At 32.7% G+C, this 17,430-nt stretch overlaps 1 protein-coding gene across 7 annotated transcripts in view; it reads left to right on the top strand.

The window, feature by feature from the left end:
• The window catches only part of LOC125069020 (kinesin light chain), a 49,567-nt gene extending 37,866 nt beyond the window's left edge, over positions 1-11,701 (top strand). For 5 of the 7 annotated variants that reach the window (XM_047678426.1, XM_047678425.1, XM_047678423.1 and 2 more), the window contains 8 exons: positions 296-429; positions 730-854; positions 938-1,063; positions 1,502-1,580; positions 5,658-5,767; positions 6,228-6,344; positions 7,819-7,893; positions 8,884-10,348. In XM_047678426.1, the coding sequence (XP_047534382.1) occupies positions 296-429; positions 730-854; positions 938-1,063; positions 1,502-1,580; positions 5,658-5,767; positions 6,228-6,344; positions 7,819-7,893; positions 8,884-8,979 (862 nt within the window). In that variant the 3' untranslated portion in view covers positions 8,980-10,348. Of the gene's footprint in view, positions 1-295; positions 430-729; positions 855-937; positions 1,064-1,501; positions 1,581-5,657; positions 5,768-6,227; positions 6,345-7,818; positions 7,894-8,883; positions 10,349-11,405 lie in introns of those variants that run through there. The other 2 variants (XM_047678428.1, XM_047678429.1) reach the window with 2 other exon arrangements.
• The last annotated feature ends 5,729 nt before the right edge of the window (positions 11,702-17,430 follow it).

Genomic DNA, 17,430 nt, shown 5'->3' with positions numbered 1-17,430 from the left:
GAGTAATCGAACTGGTCGAATCAATTACGTGTCGCTAAAAACTAAAATTATTTTTAAACTGAAATTCATTTTTGAGAAAGAAACATCGTTTCGGTTCGCTCGATGGTCGAAATTCAAGCATAATCAATGTTAAAAATTTGAAGAATAAATAAATCTTTTTTATTCTAATTTTATTTATCTATAAAAAAGAAAGGTCGAGGATAATAGAAAAAGTTTTGACGTAAAATAAATTTCGATTTATAGGTTTTAGTTTAAATGACCTTGAAATTTTTTCTAACATACAATTTAAATACAGGGATCAAAACAAATACAAGGAAGCCGCTAATCTACTGAACGACGCTCTCTCCATCCGAGAGAAGACCCTCGGAGAGAATCACCCCGCTGTTGCCGCTACGCTTAACAATCTCGCCGTGCTTTATGGAAAACGAGGTGAGATTATTCATTCAATAATATACCATGATATGATTTTTTTTTTTTGATTATATTATCTCATTGGTTTTTTTTTGTTTTTAATTTACGCTTTTTGATCTTCCTTTTCTTTTTTTGTCTTTGTTTGTTTTTAAAGATTTATTTACATTAACGTAGGAGTGAATTGTTTAGTTTTTTTTTTGTTATAAACGTATAATGTAAACGTCTGTAGTGGTGTATCACTCTGTACTAGACGGTGCTTCCTACTTTTAACAAAGTACAAAGTGATAGCAAACCGTAATACCCGTGCGTGTGGCGCAGGCAAGTACCGCGAGGCGGAGCCGCTGTGCAAGCGCGCGCTGTGCATCCGCGAGGCCGTGCTGGGCCGCGACCACCCCGACGTCGCCAAGCAGCTCAACAACCTCGCGCTGCTCTGCCAGAACCAGGTCACGCCGCGTCCCCAGACGCGTCCCCGCGAGCCCCGCCCGCCCCGCCCGCCCCGCCCCCACTAACCTATGCACGTTTACAGAACAAGTACGAGGAGGTGGAGCAATATTATCAAAGGGCGCTGGAAATATACGAGAGTAAGCTCGGCCCCGACGACCCCAACGTGGCCAAGACCAAGAACAATCTCGCCTCGTGTTACCTAAAACAGGTGCGTTAAACCTTTCGTTTAAACTATTATTAAAATACTCGGAAAAAATCTACCATAGGAGACGAGACTACACGATTATTTATAAAGATCTTTATATTAAGACCTATAAGAATATAAAATAAGGTTTGTTATCTTTACTCATTCGGACATTAGAATCTATATACTTATATGTAATTTTTTTTTTCTTTGTGTTTTCATATAAAAAATACAGAACGTAGCGGTATGCCACTGACCAATCAAAGACAAATATATTTTTTAATTCCGTTGATCCATCCTTCTTTTTAATGTCCAGCGAAGGGGACGACTTACAGCTAATATAACATATGTATATACATTTGTTTATCTTGGAGGGGGGGGGGGGTGTTGAGATTCTAGAATAGGGTGATAGATTGAGTTAAAAATATTTCTCTTTATCTATAATGAACGTTGTGATTCCAGGGTAAATATAAGGAAGCCGAAACTCTATACAAACAAGTACTGACAAGGGCTCACGAGCGAGAATTCGGCACCATCGATGGTAAGTGAACGTAGTATTAAAAGATAGTCAATAGTACCTGCTATCATTATATAAATTAGATTTCCGTATATAAGGAATGCCTTGGACGGTACTAGTGTAAAATACTTGCCATATAAATAAATATTTGGACGTTCAATGTGATCAATTTTAAAAGGTCGTATCTCCTAATGTTTAATATTCTGTAACAGATCAAATATTTTAATAGTATATTTTTAATTTTGATTCTTGATTAAGAAACGAGATGCAGGAGCCGATTTTAAACAAATTTGAGATGATCAATTTTGCTCATAAATGTGATAATAATCTTGCAACTAAAATCTGTTATTTAAAATAATATTACTAAGAATCGAACCCAACTCAATATTTTCATATTAACAACTGGTCACCCGGGGCATGTCACCCTAAGCCCCAGCTGCTTGCAAACATAATATCAGTCCCCTGCTTGCCTACTCCGTACAAACAGGATACGACTTTTTGATTTCATCGAAAAAATATGTAAAAAAAAAAAAAATGTTTTTAATTACCTTCTATTGGTACATAATTTAATCAAAGGTTGTGAATTTCCATATATATATAATTTAACGGTAGTTTAATATTTTACCCGCTTGAAATTTATTTTTCTGTTTGCCGTTTCAGAGTATATTCAATCATTAAAAAAACCAAAAAAATAACCAGTATTATACAGAGCTGACTAACTTAGAAGATGTGTAATTATTCACAATTGTGACTACATTCCGTGTTTACGTAGACGTAACAAATATATAATACGATTCGCCAATTGCTCATCGAAGATGATCGATTCGTTCTATTTTGATTTTCATTCGTTCAATTACGAATGGTTAGTATTGGTTTGTTTCATTTAAGGGCAATTTATAAATTGTAGAGGTTAAAAGAAGTATCTCATGTGGGTCGTCACCAGAAAAAGTATATATATTATAAATAAATTGTATTAATATATATTGTATTATAAATAAATTGCACCCGGCTTCTCACGGGTGCAATTTATTTATAAAGAGAATTTTATAAATAATATTTACCCTGTAACATTCAGGAATAATGTCTCTTTCTACCAGTATTTTTTTAAGATGAAGACTACCCTTCTGTTAAATATACAAATTTTACCACCTAAATGGCGCTTTTGTATCCAAATCAAAAAATTTTAAATTAATTAAAAATTTTTGATTTGGATTCATACATTTAATTCGCCTTTTGAAGGCGGATGTCTAACATTTTCGCTGTAAGACCTTTTTATTCAATAGCGTTCTTGCAGAATGCAGATTTCACCCTCTAGCACGGTCATCTATAGACTATTCCAATAGAAGTAGGAAAAAATATAAACAAACCTTTGACTAACGTATTTCACGCGATTCGCTAATGACTCGGCTATATTGTGCACTACTTTTAATTAATTCCAATTTAATTGTACTTCCAAAATTCCGATAACAGTTTCGTCCACGTTCAAAACGCGATTTTTTCGCAAATCCATAGTGAATATCACAGATTGATCAAGCTCTCGACCAATGACCGCGTCAATTTTACTGTCAAATGTTTATTTGGCTTTTTTCTCTTATGGTTGGAATGGAGTATAAGTTTCAAACATTTTGAGATACTTCTCTTTACCTCTATATTTGATAGTGAATTCATAAACATTGTCAATAAGCGCACTTTGTCGGAGCGGTCTTCGATTTTCAATTGGGCGAATGGTTATTGCGTCGCAGATCCTAGTAATTCTTGTTATTAACAGCGCATATAAATGACATCGCAGCGTTCTATGAGATAGTTTAAGGAGTTGCGACATGCGATTTTCGTATTAATTTCATTCACGTAATATATTGTAATCTTACATATTTAAATTGTATATCTGCTTGAACAGTATGTTGGAACAGTTAGTGATATTTGTCTTCCATGGTTTATAATTTAATTACTATAAATGTCATTCATTTGCGCTGAAGGTGATGGTTATAGATTAAACAAAAGACCAAAGCACAAAATCCCACTATATATTGCGAAAATAGTTTCGAATTTTGAAATTAATGTTTTTTTTTTTGTTTTGTATTCCAAGATATATTTGATATTTAGCTTTAGAAACCAGAATGAATATTAAAGGAAATAGTTACCCATGTTTGTAAAAAAAAGTATGAGTTAGTAGAAAAAAAAAATGCATGTCATTTGTTAATGCTTGTTTAGTTTCGCTTCTAGTTTTTATTGTATTCGATATATTCGACTATTCCTATCGTTTTATTAGATCTCTCTATGCATTTTGTTAATACTCGAATTTTTTTTCGTAGAGTAGCAAGTTTTTCCTTAAGAGGTAGCTAATAAAAAATACATATATATATAAACAAAATTAATAAGTATATAATGAATTGTTAATTGTATATAAGTGCCAAAATAAAATGGGGCCAACTCTTGCGTGAACATAATAAGTATATATATACAAAATGCAAACTTAAAAATATATGTGTATATGTATATCAAAATATTTACATAATTGGATATAATTGTATTTGTGTGTAAATCAAAGAATCGTGCAATAAATCATTTTTTTTTTAAAGCAATTAGTAATAGTTTTCTATTGAATTACAAAATTAATGTTAATTAAATATCATCATTTTCACATATGGATTATGTCTAAGAGGCCTTTCACAATTGTACTTGATGTTTCATTCTTATGTGATAAGGAAATATATTAATATAATTTTGATATAATCAAAATATACTTGGCTATGAAAGGACCGTTTCATAGAATCAAGAATTTCTTTGTTATCTGTTCCGAATGCTCTTAAGACCTTTTGAAATGCTGCGTAGCAGTTATAAGGCGTTGTATATGAAAAAAAAAACATCGTTATATTATTTATTAAAACAAAAAAAAAAAAAACATTTATTGTAGAATTTAAAAAATATTTTAGTAATGGATATTTATATTCATTTTTATAATAAATAGCAGAAGTACAATAATTTATAAGATTTCATTAGAGAACATGAAACTACCGAATAATTAAAATAAGTGAATCATTTAATTGTTCTATCTAATTCTAGACAACAAGCGAGACGTCTCGTCTGTTATGATTCAAGTCAAAGACAATTTTTTTTATTAAATAACTTTTTGAATGCAAAATAAATAACTAGTACTAATATGAGTTATTACGTCATACAGCAATGTTTCAAAAGGTCCTAACAGCATTTGTAACTGTTATGCAATCACTCTCACCTTCACAGTTAAGGTAAAGAGTAAGATTGGAATTAGAAATAGCTCTCTTGCCAAACAGCTGTGCATAAGCAATATCTGCCAAATATAAGTTTATGTGTTAAACAAAGTGCCTTTTTATTATAGCTTAATATTATTTTTTTGCGAATTTAACAAGCTATACGCATTTAAAGTCCATTCCGTGAAACGAATTCGCAAAAGAAATTGCTCTCGTTGATTCTCGTCGGTCAATACACGTGACCTTCTTTGGTCAATTTTTTTCTTAAGATTGTTTTACATGCTGTTTTTGTCTCGTTTATCTGTGGTCGCGCGCATCGACTAATGAGGTACGAGTATTTTGTTCACTAGGAGTTCGACTCATGAAATGGACTACTATAGTTTTGTTAATTGTGATTAGAACTTGGCGATCACACTGCTGTGCAATTAAAAATTGTTATATTATTTTATATGAATACTGTTTGAAAATTTAAAATGATTCTATTATTTTTTTTTTAAATTGTATTATTTATTTTATCATTTTTATAAAATTAAATAAGAAAAAGTATCAGTATTTTAGTATCCTTATTATTCGATGACAATCGGGGTGTTTTGCCACTGCTGATAGGTGAGTGACACAAGTTTGGATTTATTTACGTGTGGCACAGGTAGGAAAGGGGGCAAGTTTCATTCGTCGAATCGTTTCATAAATTTAAATTTTGATCGAAAACTACCTTTGTGTCACACCTTCCCGACTTGTGTCACATATAAGAGGGTCATTGACGGTCCATAATTATAATACAATATATATTATCGAATCGTCAATGGTCATGTAATATCATATAGTCATCGAAATTGGTGATTCATGAAGTAATACGAGTGTGTATGAACAGGCGACAACAAGCCGATCTGGCAGGTGGCCGAGGAGCGCGAGGAGAACAAGCACCTGCAGAGGGAGAACGCGCCCTACGGGGAGTACGGCGGCTGGCACAAGGCCGCGAAGGTACGCCCTGCAACATACACTGAAACTTAAATAATACATTTCGTTCGTGTATTGTGCATGCTTTAGTGTTCTTGGTAGTGTTTTTTCTTATATATCTTTTAACGCATGTTCCGTATATTTAGGAAGTGTATAAGTTAATCACATGAAAATGAGAGGTACACAATTATATGTCTTCCTCTGCTTCACATATTAAAAAAAGACACGTGACATGAATTCATATAAAATACTTTTGCTCGAGACATTTCTCTGCATTTAGATAATGTAACAAATAACTATTTAATATACTTTTCGAAGAGATCTCGTGTCATCGTTCATTTGAAAATATTAATTACTCACGTTTCATATATCAGGCGATTTTCATTGCGTGAAATGCGTGTTACTCATTCGTCAAGCTCATACCGAATATCGCCTGGCACAGAGGTGTTTTAGGTGTCGTCAGTGAAGCCCTCGTGTGTTCCAGGTGGACTCGCCGACGGTGACGACGACGCTGAAGAACCTGGGCGCGCTGTACCGCCGCCAGGGCAAGTACGAGGCCGCCGAGACGCTGGAGGACTGCGCGCTGCGCAGCCGGAAGGAGGTCAGTGCCGGGCGGCGACTCCCCCCCCCCACTGCACCCTCCGTTTGGATGGGTGGCACTGGGAATTTTATTTACATCTTTTTGAGTATTATTCATTTATTGACAGCCACTATACAGTCCGATCGAATGAGCATTTAAATCGAAGTTTTGGAAAATAATCTCTGTGATATCTAATATTCTCGTCAGTTTATTATGTTACGGTGAGAGTATTGAAAATAATAATATAGTACGATGTTTATTGCTCGGCTCAATATGAACAATCTGTCGTCTGTCATTGATAAGATGACGCTGTAAATATATATATATACTCCAGTACTGCTTAGAATACATATTCATAATTATTATAAATTGCTAACAGTATTTAAAACGGGACATTTACCATGTTTTTTATTTTTATTTGGTGGAGCTCGATTTGATTCGACATTATCTACGAATGTCTTGTTCACGTGTAATACTGATTGTGAATGTAAATAATGTTAGTAATAAAAATAACCATGTTGTTTTAAAATCTTATATTATAAATTGATTTTAAAAAAATACTTAATTTTTTAAAAATACCGACACAGTTATTCTCTCTATACCGGATCTAATAGAGCGAGGGCAAGAGAGATAGAGATAATTAGACAGAGATAGATAAAATGATCGTGCTTTACGTAACATATTTTGATTATATTATTATTATTCATTTCCATTTCAGCGGTAGAACATATTTTTTGTTGACAAAGCTATTGGATTATTTTTGTTCACTTGGTCAAATTTTCATTTAAATGCTCGTTTGACTGGACTTTTATAATCTGTCGAATTTAATATAATTTATTGCATTAATTTTTATTTACACTTGACTTACTACTCTCGTATTATTCAATATATATTTTATTCAACAGCGTAACTGCTTCATCTAGTTAATTATATTAAAAATAACTTCATTTGAAAACTATACTTCATTCATAGTTTTCTTTTTTATTATATATTTTATAATCTTGTTTAATTACGTTTTTAGCTATTACGAAAGTAGCAAAAATAAATTAATAAAAATTAATTCGCACGCTGCCTAGCACGTCCCACCTCATGTAAGTCAATCGAGAAGAATAACACACGTAGATAATGATAATTGATTCGTTTATATCTATATATTTGAAGTATTTTAACAATAACATTAAAAAAAAATACCACCATTTACCGTTCTACCGCTAGCGGTTAGATTGAAATATGATAAGTTACTAGATGAGATAGTCCATCCGTGGGAGGATGTCGCCAATGATCCAGCGACTGAGCACGTTAATGTCAAAAAGCACCCAACGGCAAAACGATCCCCCGAGGGACCGCCGCCAGGTAGTCGGCCACGGAGCCCTAGACAATCGACGGCTCGTAAAAGCTTGCCAAATCAATATTCACCAATCGAACGACTGGGATAAGGCCCGCGCCCGACGCAGTGCGTGAGGCGGGCAGCAGGTACAGAAGTGTGCGATTCTAGGCTCTGGACATCGTCAAACAGGCGCGCGCGCGCAGCGGCCGCGCCGCGCGCCCCGACGCCGACGCGCTCGACGAGGTCAGCCCACGCACGCGCCCTCCCCCACCCTTCCCTTGTTACAAAACTTGTTATAGCACTTCATATTTAGCGTCATGCTGAATATGTCTCTGTTGGCATGGAAATTGAATAATAGTAAACCTTTAATTCTCAGAGTTACTCGAGATCAAACTTTGAAGACTTTATCGGATTTATCCAATTTCATTTCCTTTTTTTTATTCATATCCGAATTAAATTCAATATACCTGTTCCCTGTACACGATCCTTTCCGAGCCATTCCAGACCTGTCCTTATTGCCGGCGTTTCTTTTTTGCGCTTTATCACTCGCTCATTGCTTTGTGTGTTCTAGGGTTTAGCACGTCCTGGTTTTTGTGAGCGGGATTATTTATTAATGCGTTACCGTTGATGGTTGTTTTATTTAAGTCATTATTATTAATTTCATATACGCGAAAACTTAACAAATATTTTGATTGATATTTGATTTAAATGTTTTGTTCATCTTACAAATGAAACACGAATGAAAAAAAAAAAAAACTACGTGTCGTTTTTACGTAAACATCAATTTCAGTAATCACACATAATATTTAAGTCATTTAACATTGAAATAGTTGAAAGTTTTTGTTTATGTGCTTTAATAAAACATGTTTTTGTATATAAAACAACAGCTGTATGTATAGTGTTGTGTGCGTGTGTGTGTATGTGTGTGGCAGCGTTGCAATCACAAAATTACTTTAAAACTGTATCAGACCGCTTCGGCATATCGAATATGATTCAGTTTATCCATCAAAGATCATTATTTTTTCATGGCACTGAAGTTCACTCGTTGGGAAAGTTTTACTCATATATTTTTTTTGTATCATATTTAAGATACATTACTATGTGTTCATATGTATGTATAGTATGCGTTTAGTCTCGCTTTTTAATTATTATATTGTATACAATTTTCTTTCACGCTTTATTATTTGATTTGCACATTTTTATTTGTTTTATTTGTTTTTTGTTTTATTATAGGGCACGAACCAGGCGAGTGAGCCCCGCATGAACCTAAAATCGAAACTGTTCAATGCGCTAGGTATCAACACGGGGAGCAATGCGCCGCACCAGTAGTCTAGACTAAGCCTTAGATGTCTAGGATTTAATTATAAGCACTCACTCGCTTCTATGTGAATGCTCCTCGGTCTATTCTCTCCAAGTGTCGAGATGAATATCGTATTTTTCTATCTCATGAACACTTGCGACGGGGCATATTGGCTCATTATTTTATGAGAGGATCATTCATGTCTCACACTCAAATTTTGCCCGCCTATTTGTATTTCGTAGTTAGAGTTACACATAATTGTTTTTTTTTTTTTTTCGATTGAACAAGTGTTGTAGTATGACCGATACGATAAAGGTTTGGTCATAAGGCGCTTTTCAGATTAGATATTGGCCGATGAAAATCAAAATGGCGGGCTGCCTAGCTTAGAATAATTTATTAGCATGCGATAGGGATTATAAGTTTTAAGAAAAATTACAAAAAAATAAAAATTAATAAAAATAAAATACGAACGAAATGTGTGATAGGAAGTTATTATTAAAGCATGTATATTGTATACCGTCCCGAAGAGATATATGTATTAATATTATATTATATACAAACATATATAACATATATGGTGCAAGAAATAAGATATAAAGGAATATTTTGAAATGTTTTAATATCATGACATCCTAACAGATACAGGGATGTATTTTATATAATCGAGTGTATAATATGCTTTAGAACTTTAAATGTAAAACACACATATTATTAATGTGTATAATAAATCTTTATACATATTTGATACGGTGATACCTGACGCATTTAGTTTTATGAAAATATAAACTCTCGTAAAACTCACACTCGGGTCAGAGAATCTAAAATATATTGCATTTATTTAATTGTGTCGTGTCTGAAATATTTATTATTCTTTGTTGCATGTGGATACAACGATTTTTATTTTATTCGCTTACAATATAATTTTCTTTTTTTTTATATTCTGATAATTGTTATGAATGTATAATAGTATCCAGTATCGGATAATGCATGGATGTAATTTTTATTTTAAAATTTATCATGCGTATTTTATTGTTCTACCAATAGTATTTTTTTTAATAAAGTTATGCTTAACTCATTCCAGTGTAGCGTATGTTTCGGTCTTAAGCTTTATGTGAGAGATAGGTATATAAATATTTTAGTATTTTTTTAATAATTTTAATTTTTATCTGTACGAGGGTGCTGCTTGGGAATGCCAATTATGATTGTACACGTTTTTATTATACAAAACACACAAATTACGTCATTATTATTGTTTTTTTTTTAATATCAGTTTTATTAAGAATGAATCTCCATCGCAAAAAATCCGTTTCGAGAAATATATTTGAAAATTTGGTACTTTGTTTAACATCGCGTTGTCGAATGGTAATTTTAATTGTTAATAAATATTTATGTATCATTTGTTTTTGTTTTATTTTGTTTTACGTTTTGAGAATAAAATTAAATATAGTAAAAGGTGAGTCTACAGTGTTATGCAATTTACAGTCCACGATAGAATAATAGTCGTGATCAACTTAACCTGCACCGAGATGACGCATGAAACATATTTCATTAACTTAAATATACGGAGGAGGTACTTTCAATTATTTTAACGGCTTCCGCTGTTAGACTCGTAGATGCATGTAGCATCTCATCCATTATATTTTTGTACATTTAAACATAATTAGTATCTACCATATCATCGACATTACTGTTATTTACATTTTAAATACATAGACCATACATATTTACAAATAATAAACCGCCAAAAAAACGTAACTCTTTGACATTTAATGTCAAGTTTGTAGTTTGACAAATGATGTCATTCCATAAAGCCTTTATAACATAAAACTTGCCATTCAAAACAATTCGATCGAAAATGTATTTTTCAAAGTGTTCCAAATTCGAGATTTAAGCTTTTTTGTCGAAATGGAGTGTAAATTGCATAACACGGGGCAGGGCTCGGCCGAGGTGTCGCGGAGTGCCAGTTTCTCGAAACTTCGCGAATCTTTGAGGCGATCGTCGGTGAGACTTTTCCACCGGATCGCTGGTCGCCACTCGGCACATCTGCCGCCTGATGTAGACTTCACCGACCCTGAGAGGTTTGTTTAAAGTACTCATACAAGATACGAATTATTACTGGTTGTAAGTTAAATTATTTATTTATTTTTCGACTGGAAAAGAGAGAGAACAAAATTAAGTTAATGATTTTATTTTATTTCGAACGTCATGCAATAATTACTCTTACCTCTTTGTTAGCTGTATGACGGTTTGTGTAATCTTAAATGTTGATCAATGTTTTGTAAACACAAGCTTAGTTCTAACCCTTCGTAGTTTCCTTTGCTCGCCTATTCGTTTTTATTTTATTTTTATTGCACATGGGGACCAAAATTGTATATTTAAATTACTATTTATAAATTTCGCTTAGTGTATTTAATGAACAAATTATTCCATTATAACTAAAATATTTATACACCAGCATGAAACGCGCAAGCTCCCTGTCCGAGCTCAGTAAGCGAGCCGAGAGCCCGGACCCTCCTGGGGACCAGCAACGGTAGCCACGACCCTCGATGAGCAGAAGGAAAATGATCATCAGATATGTGACGTCAACACTTATTAGGATACTCTCTCTGCAGTCGTGATATTGATCATTCTTAACAATAGTTTTATATAGTTTCCAAATTAGTGATAGTGTTTAAAACTTGCGTTCCATTTTCTTATGCAAGACAACATCTCTTGACATAAGTATTAGTTTGTTTGACTTTCATTTAAATAGAGGAAATGCTATTTAAATTGTATTTAAAATTTACCATAAATTAAAGAAATCAAAGCTATTAAAAATAGAAGTATAAAAGCTGTAACTTTTGAAAGTCAGAAATTATTTATATAAATAAATATTTATTAATAACATTTTTTGTTAAAAAAACAACACTTACTAGAAGATATATGTCGTTGCTATTTTGTAATAAAAAGTAAAAATATTACAAAAACGTTATATTTTACTCAAATTAATCACAAATTATTTTATAATGGCAAGATTATTTTTAAGTAGTAGCTTGGTTATCGTAATTGTCTAATTAATTTATTTATTATAATATTAAATATAAACCATTTTCACGACATTGTGCAATTCAATATGTAACATAAACATAGGTCAAGTGGCATAAAATAGAATATAATCATTTGTGCATTTATTAAACACGAAGGTGCTTTATTATTGACATGACAATTATTGACAACGAAAAAAATTACATTGGCGAAATAATCTGTACCCTCTCGGCACAAATAAAAGCCAAAATTACATAAAAAATGACACAAGTAAGCGAGGTGTGATGAACATAAAATTTAAATCATGGTCATGTCAAATAAACAATGCTCTCTTAAAAAAAAAATAGAATTTAAATTAAAAAGTTCTTTGATGCGCCTTGTCAGTATTTTAGCCAAAGTGTACTTAAAAAGCTTTCCGTGGCTTAATCACTGTGCAAAGCCTATTAAATCTTAGGTTATTTAGAATAAGTTTCGAGAAGCGCGCATTAAATCGATATATTATAAAACTATTAGGAAAAAAAAACAACACGTTATTAAGTAAATTTGAAGTCGATAAAGTGATAACGACTTGATGCGCGATTTGAGAATAATGCAGCTTTTTGAATTGTATTGATCTCAGTTAAAATGATCTGAAATAAAAAAGTAATCATTCATAGATAACTGTTTTATTTATATATCCTTAATGTGTTGTGTTTGTGTGAGTTTTATCTGTGAAATTATAAGAATTTAATATCTTTTACCTCAACCACTTGTCACTTTTATACACTTGGCTGTAGGAGTGTATCCTAAAAGGTCCGAAATTAAAATAACGCTATTGAAGCTAGAGGGTAAAATTTGAAAAAACAGAGAATTCATAGACAAAGATATTAACCTACAAAAGGCGTATTTCTAAATTATATAGATAATCAAATTTATTTATCTCCATTAATAAACGCATAAACGTTAATTTCATGTACCTAATACCCTCTAACTATAGTAGCACCATTTTTCAGTTTATTCCTGACCCTTATAAAATTACACAATAAACACACGTTACTTTTTTTATTATTACTATTAAGTTACTTGTCTTATTTAATTATTAGTTGTTTCACAACGTTATACGTATATATCCCTAAAATGACTTGTTCCTTGATTAAAACAAAATCGTTTGCCACACCTGATATTGTGCAACTTATTAAATTTTATGAGAGAACACAAAGAAAAAAGAATTTACACAATCAAATGTTGTTATGTCAAATTCAAGACAATGCCGAAAACGACGGTCAGCGTTTATTATTTTATCTTCTTGAGGCGCAATTCTGAGCTCATGAGTCATGATAAGCATATGCGTTGCGTTAAAAGTAATAATTAATTTTGTCACCACATCGAATGGGTTTTAATTAAACTTTTACTTGGTGGTAGGGCTTTGTGAAAGCCCTTTTGGGTAGGTATATACGACCTAGGTTGGCTCGTATATTCTACCGCCAAGCAATAATCATTACATAGTAAAAACCAAAGTCTTAGATCTTTAAAATTACGCAACGGATTTTGATGCGGTTTTAATAGATAGATTGATTCAAGAGGAAGGTTTATATGTATAATACTTGCACAATATAGTAGACACTGATAATAATTTTAGAGGTTTTTAAAGTGATGTCGTAAATAAACACATTTTTTGCGCTTACATTGCAAATGCTGGCTCAGCCCTACGAGATAGATCAAAATAATGTACCACAGTATTGTAAACCTTAAAAAGGTCTTCAATAAGTTCGCGATGTCAATTTCTTAGGGATAAACCATAATAACTATTTTTTATGCTTTACTTTTTACAAGAAATAATGGCTTATTTTCGAAGCGATTTTAAGCAATACAGCATTAATCCTTATCCAATCAAGTACCTTAAATACATTGTGCATTTAATATAGATCAATATGGCCCTTTACTGTAATTTAAAATAATATTTTCGAAGATATCACAGAAAAACTGTGAACGTTGTAAGACATTCTGTAGTATATTTAGTGCACCCGTGCGAAGCAGGGGCGGGTCGCTAGTATAATATATAAAAGGCGCTTAGTATTGTAGTATTTCAGTTTGATGGGTGAGTAAGCCTGTGCAACTACATGTACAAGGGACGTAATATCTTAGCTCCCAAGGTTTTGGGTGCTTCGGTGATATAAGGATTGATTAAAATTTCTTATAGTCTTACTGCCAAGTCTGTGGTCAGTGGCGACCACTTGCCATCAAATCGTCTAATGGCACATCCGCCTAACAATGCCAAAAAACTTTAATTAATAATAACTTTAATTTAATAAACAAATCCCACAAAAGTTCAAGCTATATTTTTTATGACAGATTATTATTATATGCAGGAATAAGGGCTGGACTTTCAAAATTTAGTTTAATAAAATAATCTTTATAATAAAAAAAGGAGCCCACTATTGGACTAAGGAATTTATGCTGGGCTAAGGAATCTACTTTTGAGAGGGATAGGAGATTATTCCACCACGCTGTTCTAATGTGGTTTATATGTACATTCAGGTCTCCTGACGATGTTTTCTTTAACCGCTGAGCACGAGATGAATTTATAACAAATATTAAACACAAAATAATCCCGCAATCTTCGGTTAAGGTCTTCCATTCTCTCACTCTACGCCTAACTAACTAACTAAGTCTAATGTCTTAAGTAGTTCTATTTATATTGTAATAAAGTGTCACTGTCGCGGTAGCTCAATTATCTATCCCAAAATATTTGCTTATCCTTTTTCGTTTCCAAGTTTCGTTGATCTCCTTTTAAATCACTATGGCCTTACAGCAAGTAATTTAAATGAATATCTTTGAAGATATTACAGATTTAAAATGCAGGACATAGGGGTTTGTATTGTCTAATGACAAAAAGCTATGAACGTTCTGTATAAAGACATTCTGTAGTATATTTAGTATCATCATTGCACCCGTGCAAAGCCGGGACCCTAATTTGTAACAAAACCTTTAACGTTTTCAAAGTGATTACGGCTCTTTAAAGTTTTACTTCCTCATATAATACATAGATTAAAAGTTCTCATAGCGATATTCGTCAACCCTACTAGTTTCGGCCCTGATGAGAAAAACAGACTCAATTTAAAGACTCTCTGCGGCATATTTACGGCCGGACACTTCATTATATATGAGACGAAAAATATTTCGGATGTTGTAATTTTTTATTTGAGACGGTATTTAATCAGGCATCGTGCCGAAACTCATTAATAAACTGAAAAATAATAATAACTACCAAATAACTGAATTCCCATTCGAAATAGTTTTTATTTTTAATTTTGTAGTATTTGTACTCTAATTAGGTGCGAAACGAATGTTCTATAAACTATTAGTGTAGGGAATTTATAAAATAGTTAGTTTATTAGTAATATAAGTAAATAGTTTATATATTTTTTTACCTATTTAATTATATAATTGATTTCGTCTTGAGCTATTTCGGTCAATCTCAAGGGAGACTAGTCAACTAAGTAGAACAAATTATTGTTCACAGGAGTGTTTGCAAATAGGGTACAGTTGGACTCTCCAGTCCACTCGGTTACTCATAATTTTTCGACAGAAAGATCCTATAAGTCTTTATCACTCGTAAATAAGATTTGAACTCATGATCTTGGGATCTGCAGTCATATAGCCTTGCCACTAGACCAATCTGGCAGTCTTATATACTTGGTATATATTATGTCAATCTTCATATCTTCAAAATCAAATCTGCTTTTTCAATTCCATATTCCCTAAATATTTTACCAAGAAATTTTTACCACCATATTCAGCGTATTTCAAAGAAGGTTTCTGGCTAAAAATGGTCATTTATTATACTTATACATAAAAATAAATAATTCCACGTTTAACTTTTTTTTATGTCATTGGTTGGTGGACGAGCATATGGGCCACCTGACCTCACCCTTCTAACCGGAACTCAAGAATACAGTGTACTGTTATTTGGCGGTAGAATATCTGATGAGTGGCACCTACCCAGACGGGCTTGCACAAAGCCCTACCACCAAGTATATAATTAATGGTATATCTCATCATCTCATCAATAGAATCTTTTCAAAATATATTAAACGCATTGTCGTTGGTTCTCATTGAAATATTTCGACTGACAGTGTATGACTAACATTCAACTTTGTCTCAAATCTTAATCACGTTGAGTCAGCGGTATATCCCTCAAAGTTGATTTAAAACAATAAACACGCTTAAAAAATTGGACATATACTGATCATCGTGCGCACGATGCAGCTGCCAAAACAAGAGGGGCGCACGCGCATGAAAGAGAAAAGAGAAATTTTATATAATTACGTGTCAGGAATTTATGATATAGACGCTATGTACAAAAATGTTTCTCTACAATGATTTCAAATACTTATATGTATCTTAATTCGCAGTATAGTAAAAATAAGTTAATAGTTCAGGCCTAGTAATTACAACACGAGGACATAAGACATAAGTATTGATCGAATTTCATGAACATGTTTGGTAATGAACAATATTCACATCAGACTTTTCAGAACCCACAAGTCCATATTTAGAACATTAAAAATTGGCAAAGTTCTTTGCAAAGTTTATCCCAATTTCATCTATCTTGGTTGATGACTTTTTAAAAAAAAATGTAACATTTAGTCACAAACCCGAAGCCAAAATATTTAATTCAATAAGTATTATAAACTTTTGAAAATAAATAACTTCTATAAAAGTTTTCATCCTGTCTTCTTAGTTGATGAATTTTGACCACTGTTTTAATACATTAAATATAAGTCTAAAACGATTTCCATATTTATAACATCAATAATGACGATTTGTCATGCAAACTAACATCCTATATCCGTCCATAATTTAGGAACTGAATTTTGAAAAATCTTTCCTTCTTAGGTACTCATCTTTATGCATATAGGAACTTTTAAATGAGGATTTTTTTATATTTCTATGTACACCGTATGTAGGTTAGTGGTAGCCTGATTAATGGCGCATGTTTTTCTAAGCAGATGCGGTGTAAAGCGTGGGCGACATAGGCCATCACCCACGGCTTCGCATCAAGAGCCCTCGCGCTTTCATAGTTATGTAAACTGCCTGCATTGGCTATGTTAACCTCCGATGCGGACAGTATGCATACAAGGTAGGTGGACCATGGAAGGCCACCTTAACGAACAAACACTTTTTATTCGTTAATTAACTGGATAAATGGAGGAATCAAATTTTTAAGTAATATTGTGTACCATATAAATCACTTTTTTTAAGCTAGCTTTAATCACTTTTTATTAAAATTAAGTTTTATTAAGCTCTTCCAAATGGCCTTGCAAGGAACACGGCTCCAAACAAGGCCAATATTATACATCAGTCGTTTAACTTAAAAATAGAATTGTAACAATTGATATATCTGTTTTTACTAAAATTACATAATAAGCTCTTTCATTTAAGCGAAACATTAAATGCTCAATATTTTTTTTCTC

Source organism: Vanessa atalanta, chromosome 14 (assembly GCF_905147765.1).
Source record: "Vanessa atalanta chromosome 14, ilVanAtal1.2, whole genome shotgun sequence".
NCBI lineage: Eukaryota > Metazoa > Arthropoda > Insecta > Lepidoptera > Nymphalidae > Vanessa > Vanessa atalanta.
This window is presented reverse-complemented; position numbering and strand designations above follow the sequence as displayed.